Source organism: Vigna radiata, chromosome 8, assembly GCF_000741045.1.
Source record: "Vigna radiata var. radiata cultivar VC1973A chromosome 8, Vradiata_ver6, whole genome shotgun sequence".
NCBI lineage: Eukaryota > Viridiplantae > Streptophyta > Magnoliopsida > Fabales > Fabaceae > Vigna > Vigna radiata.
In genome coordinates this window covers 32,948,303-32,963,814 of record NC_028358.1, presented here as the reverse complement: position 1 = coordinate 32,963,814, position 15,512 = coordinate 32,948,303, and the positions used below count along the sequence as shown (strand labels likewise).

The 15,512-nt window shown below is 32.2% G+C and overlaps 3 protein-coding genes across 4 annotated transcripts; 1 reads left to right on the top strand and 2 right to left on the bottom strand.

Moving 5' to 3' along the window:
• Positions 1 to 341: 341 nt before the first annotated feature.
• On the top strand, positions 342 to 1,592 carry LOC106771241 (PRA1 family protein E). The gene has a single exon (XM_014657189.2). It carries the CDS (start codon positions 478 to 480, stop codon positions 1,060 to 1,062), a length of 585 nt encoding a protein of 194 aa, XP_014512675.1. The 5' UTR covers positions 342 to 477; the 3' UTR covers positions 1,063 to 1,592.
• A 2,508-nt stretch (positions 1,593 to 4,100) lies between these two features.
• LOC106771226 (probable prefoldin subunit 4) lies at positions 4,101 to 5,889 on the bottom strand. The gene is made up of 3 exons (XM_014657164.2): positions 5,768 to 5,889; positions 5,566 to 5,676; positions 4,101 to 4,622 (listed from the first exon to the last, which is right to left on the bottom strand). Exons 1-3 carry the CDS (start codon positions 5,774 to 5,776, stop codon positions 4,362 to 4,364), a joined length of 381 nt encoding a protein of 126 aa, XP_014512650.1. The 5' UTR covers positions 5,777 to 5,889; the 3' UTR covers positions 4,101 to 4,361.
• A 3,193-nt stretch (positions 5,890 to 9,082) lies between these two features.
• LOC106772646 (E3 ubiquitin protein ligase DRIP2) lies at positions 9,083 to 14,075 on the bottom strand. 2 transcript variants are annotated; one of them, XM_014659182.2, is made up of 8 exons: positions 13,573 to 14,075; positions 12,807 to 12,906; positions 11,737 to 12,019; positions 11,365 to 11,507; positions 11,005 to 11,250; positions 10,870 to 10,920; positions 10,024 to 10,096; positions 9,083 to 9,454 (listed from the first exon to the last, which is right to left on the bottom strand). In XM_014659182.2, exons 1-8 carry the CDS (start codon positions 13,688 to 13,690, stop codon positions 9,281 to 9,283), a joined length of 1,188 nt encoding a protein of 395 aa, XP_014514668.1. In that variant the 5' UTR covers positions 13,691 to 14,075; the 3' UTR covers positions 9,083 to 9,280. The 2 variants fall into 2 exon arrangements, with proteins under 2 accessions (XP_014514668.1, XP_014514667.1); XM_014659181.2 differs by having other exon boundaries at positions 11,005 to 11,507; positions 13,573 to 14,073.
• Between the last annotated feature and the right edge of the window lie 1,437 nt (positions 14,076 to 15,512).

Here is a 15,512-nt window from a genome sequence, read left to right as displayed (position 1 = left end):
GAAGAGATCTCACAATAAGCAACTGCTAATTAAGTATAGTATCTTTTGTTCCAATGGAATTAAATTAATCTAAAACAAAAGTTCGAAAGAGTAATAAATTATGTATAATGATGAAATAGGTCATAGTTTTGTTAATTAATATTATAATTATTAATAAAAAATAATGATGAAATAGTTATTTATTATAATTTATTTTTGTTATATTTTTTCACTTTATATTTTTATTTTCTTCCTCTAGAAAAAACGATTAAAATAAAATATGTACTTAGGCGGACTGTATCGATTTGGTTTCTTGAATTTATTTTGCTTAAACAATAGATTATGAAAGTGGAAATTAAGATATTATTTTGGTGGAAAGTGCAATGGGGAGAAAGCAAAGGAAAAGGAAAAAGAAATTAAACAGCCCTAAAGAGAGAGGGAAAGTGAAATCAATTCTCAATCAAATGCCACACTTCCAGATCTAACCTACACTCCCAAATGTCCAACATTCCCACCGCCGGCTACGGAACCACCGCCGGCTACGGCACCATCGCCGGCGCCACCAATGCCACTTCACCGACCACCACCACCACCATCTCCTTCGTCACCCCTCGGCCATGGCGCGAGTTCCTGGACTTCTCCGCCCTATCCCGCCCCTTCTCCTACGACGATGCCATGATCCGACTCCGAAGAAACCTCAGCTACTTCCGCTACAACTACGCCGCCGTAACACTTCTCATCGTGTTCCTCAGCCTCCTCTGGCATCCCATCTCCATGATCGTCTATCTCCTTGTCTTTGTTGCATGGTTCTACTTCTACTTCTCTCGCCACGGCCCCCTCGTCGTGTTCAACCAAACCCTCGACGATAGAACCGTGCTCTGCGTTTTGGCGGTTATCACTGTCGTCGCGCTCGTTTCTACTCACGTTGGCCTCAACATCTTGCTGTCGTTGATCGTCGCCGTGGTGTTCGTTGGCCTGCACGGTGCGTTTAGGGTTACTGAAGATTTGTTTCTTGAGGAGGAAAGTGGGTTGCTTTCAGTTGTGGGAACTCAGCCTGTCAGAACTAACTATACCCCCATTTGATTACATTCAATTCCGCCAACACCATCGGGTTTTTGAATTTTTCTTTTTCTGGTTTGAGAAGTATAAATGTGCAATTGAGAAGGCAGGGCTCAAATTGATTTCCTGATTGGGATGGGTTTGTTACTGTGTTCGTGGGAAGGCATTGATCAACATTGAATTGGATATTGGAATTAGGTGTGGCTTTATCGATTTCTGTCATAGAGACACGACGATTTTCCAAGGATCAAAATTCGTTCCCCGTGGAGCTATTTTGCTTATTTATCAGTTCCTTGTTTACATTCTATTTGATAAGTTTGGCTCTCTTTCTGCATAACCTCATTTTTTTTTTCCATCGCTAATCTGTAGTCTAGTTAACGTGTCTTACTGATGACGGCTTTGATTCTGTTGCCTGCTGTGTTACCCGTGGTAATTTTCATCAGTTGCTCAACCTTAAACTGAACTCATTACGAAACGCAGATTGTATTTTGCTTGTAGTCTTGGAATTGTTCATTTTCACATACATGTTACAGGGCCCTGTCATATTTTATGTTGGTTTGCTCTTTATTGATTGCATAGCCCTTTATTTGTCGATTTTCTGAAAAAAAATTCTGTGGGGGGTTTCTCTTGATTCTTTAAGCTGAAAGAAAGTGGAAGTCTTCCTCATCATTGTTGAATGTTGCTGGGAATGAGGTAACGCACACTGAAAGGGGTGAGGGGATGGGTTTGGGAAGAAAGCTATTATAATATTATAGGAAAACGTATTAAAAGGGAACCCGAAAGATGGGTGGGTGGTGAGTATTATATGGGGATTAGCATGTGTCCATGCAATGATGCGCGGCGCATGTCTGCCCTGAATAGGTAATCAGCTTTTGCTCCATCTGGTTTTTATGATGTTTATGTGAGGAGAGAAGATGAATGCAATCATGAATGGCGGTTTGAGAATATCATTTGTCTTTACTTTTAAGTTTTTGGTGATTTCCAGATATGATTCTTGATTTGTATGGTACTGTGATTATTAGAATGGGACTAAAGTTTATGCTTACTCTTCTGGATGACATGCACGATGTCTCCCCCCACTGTATATTTGGCTGTTCATTTTAACTCTATACTCCCCTACTTTTGATTAATACTTTATGTGTACTTCTATTTGACCCCTGACAGTGTTCTTGGTAAAGAAATATTAGTATTGGCCTTTTGTATGTGTGTTTTTGTAGATGGTGATCAACGTAATAATGCAGGAACTTGGAAGCCTTTGACTTGAGATATGGATATGATTGAAATGTGTTTGAAAAGTGACTATGGAAGCTTTCATCTTTTGATGTAGTGTGTATGGATTACGGTCGGATCCTTGGAAAATGATGAATGCCCATAACAGAAAGAAGAGTGCTTTCTATTAGGGGTGCGAATTAAGATTTGAAAAAAATTATGTGTACGTAAATTGATGTCGTCTAATAAAACGTATTATGTGATTGAGATGGAAGGATGCAAAGTAATTCATTTATCTATAATCTATTAATTTTATTTTCTTCGGTCTTTATCTTTTCATCTAATTTTACCGTGTCAACTTTTATTGTTATTGGGAAAATGATATAATCTTTTGAAAATTTCATATGATTTTTTATTTTATCTTTATGGATACATATAAGAAATCTAGACATGAAGAAATTTTTTTCGAAAACAATATTATTTAGATAGAGGGATAAGAGTATAATTGTCTTTAAGTTTCTTTCTTTGCGAATATAATTCATGAACAATGTTAAGAGAAAAAACTTTGTAAACTAATAATTAGAAATAGATTTTTTTTTACAAGATATTAAAATGGAAGTGACAATTAATCCAACCCATTTTTTTATAGTTAGTTTTTTTAAATTTATTTTTAAAGATTTTCAGAAATATGTATATTTTAAGTTGCTATACAAAATTAATTTTTAAAACATTTCAAATCATAATTTTAAAAGACTGAATATCCATCATTAAAATATTATTAATTGATAGATTAAATTGAATTTTTATTAGATGAATTTGGTTTTTAGATAAATCTTTAATAGATTACTAAGTTCTTTTTACCCTACCCATTATATTCCAAAATAAAACTTATTTGATTAATCTGATTATCTCTAAATATAAATCGATGTACAATTTTATTCTATGAATATCTCCTTAATGTTAATATTGTTGCGTAAATGTTCTTGCTCATTCTTCAACTTCAACCAATTATTTTAGCAAAGAATACAGGAATCGATTTTGGATATTCTCACTCGTATTTAACTATTTCAAGAGTTCAATATTAAAATTACTTATTAAACTGGAACAATTTTGTATTAGCTGAACCAAGTATTTAATGATACAACTTAAATGGAAAGATAACAAATATTTAACATTGTATATGTTGAATATTTTATTCATTAGTATTTTAAAAAAATTCCATTTGTCTCCGACTTTTCCAGTGTAATCTGCCTTAAAATTATTCATGCAAAATTACATATTATAATAAAATGACAAATACTTTAATGCAGGATCAGACAAACCTATCGAAAAGCATTTTAAAATTTCCAAGATGTAGCTCTTGAGCTATTTAATTCCAATGACCGATCTAAGAATATACCCAAACTGTAACTGTAACTAGTAAACTACATAGTTTGAAGTAACCCTTTCTGTCAATAATCCTCAGAAGAAAATTTGAGTAAAATAAGTTTTTGATATCTTAAATTTGAAGGTAAGTTTTGGTCTCTCTAAATATCTTATTCCTTTTGAGTCTTTCTAATGTTAAAAAGCACTACTTTTAGTCCACAAAATATTTAGATAACCCTCTACAAAAGAAATAAAGTACTTCAAATAATGGTTCAGAATACTTAAAGTACTGTTTTTCAAAAATAGTTGAGAGAAACTAAAATCAAACTTCATAAAATTTTAAAGAGATTAAAAACGTATTTTATCCTCTCTTTTTTTTTTTCATAAAATCATCTTTCATTACACGAGTTGATTCCAAAAACTGAATACAACTGTATTACATCGAACTTAATCCCAAAACTATTAGCTAAACTAGGAAACCCTTCCGCTAGTTAATTCAGATACTCGATGACCTCAATAATAGAGCAGATTTTACACACCCCTTCTCCCCTTGAAGATATTTTAAGGGAACATGAAATTCAAGAAGCCAAAGAAAGCAGAAACCTAGGCCAACGTTTGAAAGAGGTTCAAGCAAAACAACACACGTTCTAAAATTGAAATAGACAAAATGATTCAAATTTCAGAGGCCCAATAGGTCATATAAACAAAAAAAGTAACCAAGTAGATAACTATCAACAAGAAGTAAGTACCTAATCCTCCTCAAGGTTGATCGAGTCATTGAACTTTGCATACAAAATTTTCTTCAGTTCAGCCATCTGAGCAAGTACAGATTCTTTCTCCTCTTCAAGTTTTTCTAACTTTTGACTCGTCACCTCTTTCATCTGTTCAATCCTGCTCTCAACTTCATCCTTTGGCACATGAGCGAAAACCTCCCCTATTTGAAACCGAACCACCTCTTCATCAGTGAGAATCAACTCGTTGCTTGCATCCTCCAAATTATCATTTGATTCCTATAAAAAAAAACCTTGTTGTATTTGCATCATACTATGAAAAAAGAAGCCAAATAAATTTACCATGGCAAAATGCTCGGATGGCAGTGAAATTAAATAAACAGCAGGACTAGCAGAACAGACACTTCACGAACAAGACAACTAAATTTCATTATGCCGTTGTGCGTGTGTTTAAATATATTGAAACAGAGAGTAGATCAGACAAATTAATAAAACTGAAATCTAAACCTTTTGTGCGTATGTTAAGGATGTTACTTGAGTAGGTTACTCAAGCAAAATTAGAATTAGTCAGTCCACATACTCTCGATGCAGGATATAATCGTGTTATTGTCTTCTATCTTTCCCCTAATTCAGTTTAGAATTGACACTCAATTTTCTTAACTTCACACAGTATCTATGTTCTTTCAGTCCGCTGCTATAGTATTGGTAAGAATTTTAAATGACTATCCTAACATAATTCACCAGGATCCAGGGAAATTTTGGTATTGATACAAAGAAATTATTCACTTACGTCCTGTCTCTACCAAAGGCATCCACCCAAGGATAGATATATTAATGAAAAGCTAAAAAAAGTATCAGGATTGACATAAAGTAGTTCAAGGCAAAGTTTGGAATACCCTTTTGCTACCATCAATTCACATGTGTCCCAGTAAACTCAATTGATGATGTTTGGTTTCCCTCAAAAGTAGGTTTACAAACCAACATTTGGCTTGGAATCGTGTTTCAATTGATAACAATATGAAAGTTGGTCTAGCAAACCCAGTTTGCAAAATGAAATTCATTACATTAACTCTAGGAGTTCGTCATAAGTTCTTAATCTTAAGCACAGAGCGATTTCGATAAATATAACCAAACAAGTAAATAAAATGCTCTGCCCAAACACTAAACACAAAGGGATGATAGCGTAGAAACTGAACACGAATTAATGAGCTGCATAGAATACCTTAGCGATTTTGATCTCATCCTCAAGCTCGTGAAAGCGATTATTCAACCTTCCAAATTTGTTGATGTTCTGTTGGTCCTCCCACGTCACTTCTGTCTCAGATCCACCCCCCTTTTCGGATTAAAAACAAATGATCAGCTTTAACATGAAGCCGACGAAATAGCAAAGTGCAATCTGAAGAGTTATCATGGTTTCCCATTACCTGCTGCATTTTGTGATTCGAATTCAAAATAGGGTTTCCGACTACGATACCAGGATGACTAATGACTCCCTTGAAATGTTAATAGGATTCCGTGGATTTAAAATGAAGAGGCATGCCAAAAAGATTTGTTTTTATATATATTTTTGTTTTAAAATACTAATTTATATATCAAACAGCAAAGTTTTATTTTATAAACTTTAAGAAAAAATAAAGTAAACATGGAAAACATTTTAAAACTCAAATAATAATAAAACTATGCTTATTGATGTTGCCTAGTAGATTAACTTAAAAGATTGTTTTAAAACTAAATTAATCATATATACACTTAAACAATAAGTTTAAATCATAAGTTTGAGTCGAATCAAACATAAAAAAAAAAAAAAATAAAGAGATTAAATTTGTTATAATTGAGAATGAAATGAAACCTTGTGTTAATAATCAATTTGAAATATTAAACCACTTAAAATAATAACAAATATATATTACTTATTTTTTTTTTAAATAAATCTTAGATTAACATATCTTTTATAAATTTACTAATCAATTACATGTTGAAAAAATATTTGGTTCTAAGGGTCGCTATGAAAAAAAACTAGATATTTTTTATTCATTATTTAAATAAATCGTGAACATCAATTTTTAATTTTATCTAATCAACTCGTTCAAATTTTAATTCAATTGGTTAGAACAACAAATTGTTCATTATATAAATCAGTCCAATAACATAAACCATTCATATTCAGCCAATCAAATACTAGATATTGTCTCACAATGTTTCAACAACATACACTTCAAAGTGACTAAAACATCACACTAAATCTAGATTTTGCTTTCAAAAGGGTAGCTTATTGAATGAATCCATTAGACTCTACACCTATCATACTTACCGTCAATTTCTTCATATCATAATCACATTTATGAGCCCATGTTCCCCATCAAGTGATAGGTAATATTAACTTCATTAGTTCCTTAAGTACGATAATTTTTTATAGGATAATGATATTTAGACAACATTTTTTTGACAACATTTGAACATTGATTACGTGTCAATCTGTGATTGGTTAAAAATTATTCCACAATCAATAATAATAATCATAAACATTATTGTGGAGTGATTTTTGACCAATCATAGATTGACACATAATCAATGTTCAAATGTTGTCAAAAAAATGTTGTCTAAATATCATTATCCTTTTTTATATCATACCATATGTTTCCCATCAACTCTTACCACACAGTTATCATCCTATATGTGAATTAAATACTAATAGAGTTAGAATAACCTTCCATAACAAATCTCCTTCAATGCACTTGAACTCACCCAAAATTAGCATTTCACCTTGGAAACAACTAATTGAACAATCATACAATACTATTTTTTCACAAATATTCATATATTATCAACATAACTCAGTACAATCATAAATATATTCCGTGACATACAAATAAACTATTAGTAAAATATAAAACACATATAATAAGAAAAATTATCATAGAGTTACCACTCGGTGTCAGGTAACCAACACTCATTATCACAAAGTCAGAAGCTTACTATTTTGTCACCGTCCAATACTAGTTAAATACCACCCGATAGTGAGATTCTTAAAACACATCTATTTGTAAATTTTAAAATGAAGCCCAACTATTCTTCATTAGTTTGAAAATTTTTAAATTACATTTAAAGAAAGTTACACACAAGAAAGAAAATATAATACTTTAATAGAATAGGGAGTTACAATTGAACTACAATAAAAAATAAAATTAATAGGTCCAAAATATTTCTTAGATCCTTAATTTCATCGTAATTTGAGATGAAATTTGAAAGAGAGAAAAAAAAATTAAAAATGTCGTGAGGGCACAAGAAAAAATCAGAAAAAGAGAAAAAAAAAAAACAAAATAAAAGACAGAGGAACTCGTACATGGTTTTATAACTATCAAATTAAATTAAATTCTAGAGATGAATTATATTTAATAAAAGAACTTAAAAGACTTTTTTTTTTTAAGTTGTAAGCTTAAAGCCAATGACACGTTATTAAGGTTTTGAAATGTAACTATAAATGAATCTTACATAATTGTTATTTGTTAGTAAGGTGAGATTTTTATTCATAGAGATTTAATTATTTTTTAATTGACGTAGAATCTCCAATAAAACTCTTAAAAAAAAAATACGAGAACTAAGAAAAGTTTGATAAAAATTAATATTGTAGATTTTGACAAAAGTTAGATAAATTTTGATTGATTTTGGTATCATATTAAAATAATATAATTTAAGTTTAATTCAAGATGAAAGATGAAATTGAACAAGCTTAAAAGATGGAATTGATTGTTTCATAATATTTCTTAATTTCTTAATTTTATCATGGTACAATTTGATGTTGATATTTAAGATAAAATACGAAGATTTTGATATTTAAGATAAAATATGAAAGAGAGCAAAGAAGTGAGGAAGCTGTGAAAACTTTAGAGAGAATGTGAGAAAGAATAAGAAGAATCAACAAAATATAATTGGTTTAATTATTTTCTTGGTTTTTAATTTTGTTGATAAATGTCTTTTGAGTGAATGAGGTTAAGAATGTAATGATGTGATAAGTTTTAGGAAATTAAAGGTAAAATTAATAAAATAACGAGTGAGTAAAAACAAAATTATACTAAAAACATTTAAATGTAATTAATAATTATCATGTGAAATTTATAGTTACCCATGTTAAGTCAACACAAATATAAAGTTTTCATTTAATGAAAGAAACTAAAACATTAACATATAAAATTTTAGAAACCAATATCAATCAAACATTTGTTTAAGGACTAAAAATTAAGAAACTTAAAAACATATTTTATTAAAACAAGTGTTTTGAAATAAATAACTTCTAAAATATCAATAACGTTTTTTTATATATATAAAAAAAAAAAAACATAGGAACTGTTTATAAAAGTAAGGGGGAAATTCTGTATCATGAAGAATAAGCAGATTAGACAAAACCTCGTAAAAAAACATAACTATCCTTATGCTACTAATCAATCACTTTCTAAAAAATATACAAACCGGTTGACAGAAAAGTATCGTTTGCAATTCTATATTTGTATTTTACTTATTTACTTTTTTTATTATTCATAGTTCTTCCTTTCTCATTTTTGTCTCCTAATTAAATCCTTGAGTTGCTTTCCATTCTCAGAGAACGATCGAACTTAAATGCATAATATTAAAAACACTATTACGTAAGTAAAAAAACACCAACGTAGTTGAAGTCTCATTCGATTCGTACCAGGGGGAAGACATGATCTGACAAAATGTTCCATGATCCAAAGAATAACAGCTAACAGCAAATGGAACAGAAGTAATAAAATTGGTGGTTGCACATACTCAGTCACTAGCAAAACAAAATCATACAGATTCCTCGTCTAAATGAACAAATCTCTAGGAAGTAATGTCGGTGAGAATGGTATCAAAACAGTTGAATGTGTATGTAAAGTATCGGGGGAAAATGATATATATAGATAGAACAGGGAACATGTTCAAGGGGGCAATGTCTTTCGACAATACGATAAAACCATCACAAAATCTTTGGCTGAGGACCCCACTGATGCTGGTATCCTTTTCGAGGTTGAGGCTGTCCGGAACCATAGATCTACTAAATTATGCAGTTGTAATGATGGAAGCACTGCTTGACCCCGGCACATTATTTCCACCTGTGCAAATTATGTAAAAAACTTCCAATTATTTCTTTTGCTCTGAAAACAACATTTGTTATATCGTAATTTACGTCCAAATATGTTCAAATCTTATGGCAACTGAAAGTTCATAACATGCAATCGTAAGGCTATTAAATATCCGCCCATAATAATGTGCTATATCTACAGCTATATCTGATTCAACTATTAAATATCTGTGGGACCTTAGGGACAGGGATGCACCAGAGACAACAAAATTTGAGACCAATATATGCGAAATTCAGTTCTCAGTGTCTATTACCTAGAAGCATACTAAGTTTAGTAAAATTCTCAGACAACACATAAATTCTAGTTATCATAGTTTGTAATATTTCTTGTGATAGCCACAGCCAATGTCCACAAGGCAGCACTATGTTCTTGGTTTCCTATAATTTCTGGCAAACAACAATAAAGGCACACTTATTCAGGACCCAAGTTTTTAGTATAATTACATCCTCAAACAACAATTAATTAGAGAAAAAAGAAAACAGAAAGGAGGAGAAAGAGAACATGCCAACAATTCATTGTTCTTATGATAATTTACTCACCTCTGCTTCACTGGAAAGATTAAGTTTCTTCACAAGGTACTTTTGAATAAATGAGACGGGCACAGTACCATCCCTGTGATGAGGTCAGGAATAAAGAATTACATAAATCCTTATCATAAAAAAGGGAATATATTTAAGAAAATTAGCAGAAAAAGAAAGAGGTAAAGAACAATAAAATGAAAGCCAGAAAAATCAACGCATTTCTTGCTGAAACTGTGATTCAGACAATAATCACTAATCTGTGCATCTGCTCCCTAGAATAAAACAGCAAAATGAAATCCACATATGACTTATAGCTTGTTTGGTTTTGCATCACAAAAGACTCACGCTTAATTCCCACAAAAAAGATAGAAACTATACAGATTAGCATTGGATTTCCGAGTCCCTTATGTTAGCTAGACTGTGGGGAGTGAAACGACAAGTGTAAGACAATGATGACTAATTTGCTGATTTTTTTAATATATGGTTGTTCTAAGGAAATGAGTAAGTCTAAAACTAAGTTATAAAATTTGGAAGGGTGATTTTTTACTATTTGCATCCTGAACTTTCTTAGAATACTCTATGGATGTGTTTGCCTAAATATGTCAGTCATATCATTAAATGCAGTAACATATTTTTCTCTTGAGTTCCTACATAATCCTTAGAGTTTGAGAACTCATGATAGAGCATATATAAACAAAAGCACTTTTTTATATCTTATTATTCTTTGCTAGCTTAATTTTGACACCAAAATTAGAAGCAGTTATACACAGGCCAAAGTCATAGTCATAGCCAAAGAAAAACTTCTAATTCAAAATAAATAAAGTAATTATACAAACAGAGTACCAATAAGATCAGAAGAATTACTTTATTCTTAAATAACATGCTGAGATCTGTGGCAAGGGAATATCTCCTTTCCTGAATAATAGCATCAAATCTTTAATGACAACAGAAGATCGTCATTTTGTTATTAGTATGATTGTTGTATATAGAAAGACTTACTGGTCCTCAGAAGCAACTAATGAAAACCAGATAGGACTGTTTTTCCTGTTGCACTTACTCCCTGTTGCATTTAGTGGAGCTGGGGATGAGGAAGACATCTCAGATGCTGCAACTCTTTTCTGACCAGCAGGACGCAACCTTCTTCTCTTCACTGGTCCTGAAGGCAAGCTGTTTGCATCCTTGTCATCCCCTAATATTGTTTTGTGTCCAGTATCCTTATTTTTGGATTTTGGAATGTTTAGTTCACTGTGGACAGAAGCAGGTAGGTCTGTTTTGGTTGTAATTTCAGGTATATTTTGTCCACCATGAGGAGTAAATGGGGACTCTAATTTGGCAAGAGGAATTGCTTGTGAATTTGACCTGGAGGACTTTGTTCGGTTGGCAGCTTCAACAAGACAGTTCAGTGGTGTCCAGAGATCAACCTTCCCTTCTCCATGTTCCACACTGTTCTCTTTATCTTCATTGGGCTTATGCTTTTTAGAAGGCTCGGCCATTGAAGGATCCTAAAACCATATAGGGAATCAATGATTATATATGAGCATTATCACATTGTGCATGACCTACATGACCATCATTACTTAAAACCAAGGCTTAATTAATGTCACATAAAAACCAGAAAAAAGTATAAACACAAAAAGAAAAATTAACACCAAGTCCTGTTGCCCCAACAGTCCGCATCTGAATTACATTTTCAAAAGTCATATTTGACGAATCCAATAAAATTGAGCTTACCATATTATCTTCACCGTTTGTTTCTTCCTTCTTTATGGATTCTTCAAGAAGAAAACTGCATCCACGTAAAGCAGCAGCAGCTTTTCTTGTACTGGTTTTAGTTCTCTTTCCTGTAAAGCCGGGTTGCATTGAAACTTTGGGAGCACTGACTACCAATGATGAAAGTGATCTTTCTTTCCTTTTAGTTGGCAATGATATTGAAGACAAAACTTCCTGTGCCTTGATCTTTTTTCTCTTAAACGGGAATACTTTTGCCCTTATATCTTGCAAATTATGGTCTGGCCTGCATATAATCAATAGGAATCCTCGATTATTTCGCAAACATCCAACAAATTTACTAAACTGCGTTTTTTTTATAAATCTACAAAAATAATTTATTCATGCAGCCTCTAAGTATAACTCTCATTCAAATCTAATATGCTTGATGATGGGGAAGATGTCAGTCTGGGTTTCATATTGAAGATCCATTATATCAAAATATCAGTCTTCACCAAAAATCACAAGCTGCAAATGAAATTCACATACAAGATTCAATCTCGGTTGAAAATGTTAAACTATTGGTAGTCTTTCATACTTTAGGAAGAAGGGTGCCTTCTATAATACGATAGATGTCCAAAATTATGTATCTGACTTATCTGTGACAAAATTCAAGGCAGATGCAACTTATATATTGTGATTACCATTTCTGAAAGTAGGGAAGAGAAAAATACAAATCCAAAATAAAGAAAGAGAATAAGTTCAGTGATGAAATTTTTCAGATACACAAGTGAAAGATATTCAAGACCACAACCTTCATTCGCTCACACCAGACAAATAGGTTTTATACCAAGAAAGAAAAAGGAAGAGATTGATCACGAGCATTGGTAAATATTCTCAGCACGTTCTGTAGTACAAGCAAACAACAAATACTAACAACGAAGTGAGAAGAAGACGAAACGGAATAAAGAAAGTTACAGATATTAATTCATCCCCAACGAGAAATTATAGCAGCATGTTAGTTCAGTCCAGTTCAAAAGAATTCATAATTGCACAAAATGCAATAGTAAGTTGGCAAACAAAGACCAACCGACCTGAGCTTTTCAACCGGAAGGCAGCCTAAATCAATGTTGCACACAGGACAGCAATCCATCTCCTCATCCGATAGTTTATCATATATGCACTTCCTGCAAACTGGTGTTCGAATGATACTTCAGTGAGTTGCACAGAAGATCCTTGCAAGTGTCGACAAATAAACGCAAAACATGTGCAAGCTAGAAGATGTAAGTGTGTGATTCAGGAATGTCATAAACATCACACGCTGCACGAATTACCAAACTAACGTATCTTGAAAGTCCACTGCATCCTAAAAAAACTTCACAACAGTACGCCACCTCAAAACACAATTAGGACGATTCCATTCCTTACCCGTGAAATCACAGAAATCCAAACAACCAACAAAAAACCACAAAACAAAAAAGTAAACCATGTCAGCCCAGCTATCATGTCAATCTTATTGCTCTACCAAAGCCAGAAAACAATTATTTAACGTTCTCTTCACGCAATAGAAGTAATCTAAGAGAAAAGTTTCGTATGAAACCAGATCACCGAAATCACCAATCACAAGTATCAAGCAAGCGCATTGAAAACCCAAATCATGAAAATCCAGCCAATTAGATATAAATTAGAGAGAAAGGACAAGGATAAGTAAGAACCGAGAGGGATTAAACCAAAGAGCAATGCATTGCAGATTGCGGGGTAGGTAAACTGGAGCAACGTCAAAATCCGGGAAAAAAAATAAATTCGAGAGCAGCCTACAAATCAAAAGAGCACAGAAATCGAAGGGTAAGAGAGACGAACAGGTGTGAAGGCAGAGAGAGATGGTGGTGGCATCTTTGTAGAAATTATGGCAGAGAGGGCATGTCATGCATGGTCGTAGCGTATCTCTCTTCACTTTCACCACCTGGCTGGACACCATCGCTACGATAACGAATAAATTAATTAACTTTGCATTCCAATCCTGGCAAGTGAACCACAGCACACCACGGTGGTTCTGTCCCTGTTGGATTCGACGTGGAACCGATATGGATCTGGGGTGGGAATTCAGGTGGCGGCTTTTGGGGGCCAAATCCCCAGATGGGGTTCGATTGTTGGCAGAAAAACTACGTAAAGATAAACCGGGCACCGTCCAATGTTGTTGTCGTTGTTGGGTTTGGGTGTTGTTGGTGTTAGACCGAGACAAAGAAAAGAGAGCATGAAGAGAAAGAGAAGGAGAAGCAAAGCAATACACACGCCATACACACTACTAACAAACCAACGCTTCTTGTTCCGTGCGTGTGTTTGTGTGTCATTCACATATTTGACTTCAACTCTCCCAGATTATTACTGTTTACTTTGGTAATACCATGTATAACTGTTTATCCTAACCTCCTTCGTTTTTTTCATTCTTTCTAGTTACCATTTCCCCCAAAATAGCAAAATTTTCTGTTACCACTACAAAACTTTTTATGTTTTTTCCCAACTTCTGACACCACCTGTGACTTTCTTCCTCCTATTAAATTAAACAAAATTCAATTTTATTGCTCAATAGTAATACTCATTAATTAACATTAACACTAATTTTGTTTTCCACTCATGCATTTATCATATGTAGCTCTGATAAGGTCACGTTGAGATGTGTGTGTAACGCTACTTAATGGAACAAACATTGATGTCTAAGAATCTCTAACAGGAAAGTTGACTTATGACGGCTAGATCCTATCTATGCAGCGTCTCACTAATAAATCACGTAGCGTACGCCTACTTAACCATTTTATTTACTCACTTTATTATATGAATAAAGATATTTTGACACACACTTTTAAAAAAACATTCATTTGACACGGTGGATTCCACTCCTTTTTAACATTTATTGAAGATAAAAGAGTAATTTTAGAAGAAAAAGGTGAAAAGTAGTGTGTCATTTGAATATTTTTGCCACTGTCATTGTACTATTGTCCTTATTATATTTTACTTTATTTCAATTAAATTATTCAACTTTCTTCTTTCAAAATATTATTAACCAATTATATATCTTTATTTTCAAAATTCAATAAGTTTTTTATCATTTAATTTGAACTACCAATTAGTTTGTAACTAGAAAATTTCATAGAATCGGAAGGATTTTACGTGAGTATAAAAACTAAGCTGTTAAGATTCAATACATCAACAATCTTAGTTAATGAAATCCAAAGTACTATAAAAAGTTATTTATTTACTTTTAACAAATTAATTACTGCTAAGATTGGTAAAACTTGTCGTTTTACTTCACTAGGTATGACATAAGTTTACTATAAAAAAAGTGTAATGTTTTTTTAAAGGGTTCAGCTTGGATAATGAGACATTTACAATTACACTATTGAATCAATTCAACTAAATTCTTTAATAAAAGAGTATAATGTTTCCTTTATTAGACTAACTTCATTTATCAGAGAAAAAAATTTAAATCTTTTAAATACCCTTATTATATCAGAAATATATCATTATGTCTGGAATTAAATTATATCAGAAATATATATATATATATATATATATATATATATATATATATATATATATATATATATATATATATATATATATATCGAAACATTTAGATCTCTCACATTATACAATCAACTTGACGCATTTGGTTTACTCTTTGAACTTTGAAGGGCTATATTTGTATTATTAAAATCATTTGGTGTTATATTTGAATTATTAAAAGTTATGAGATGGATTATATTTTAAAGTTTATTTTGTACACCACCAATGTATGTATA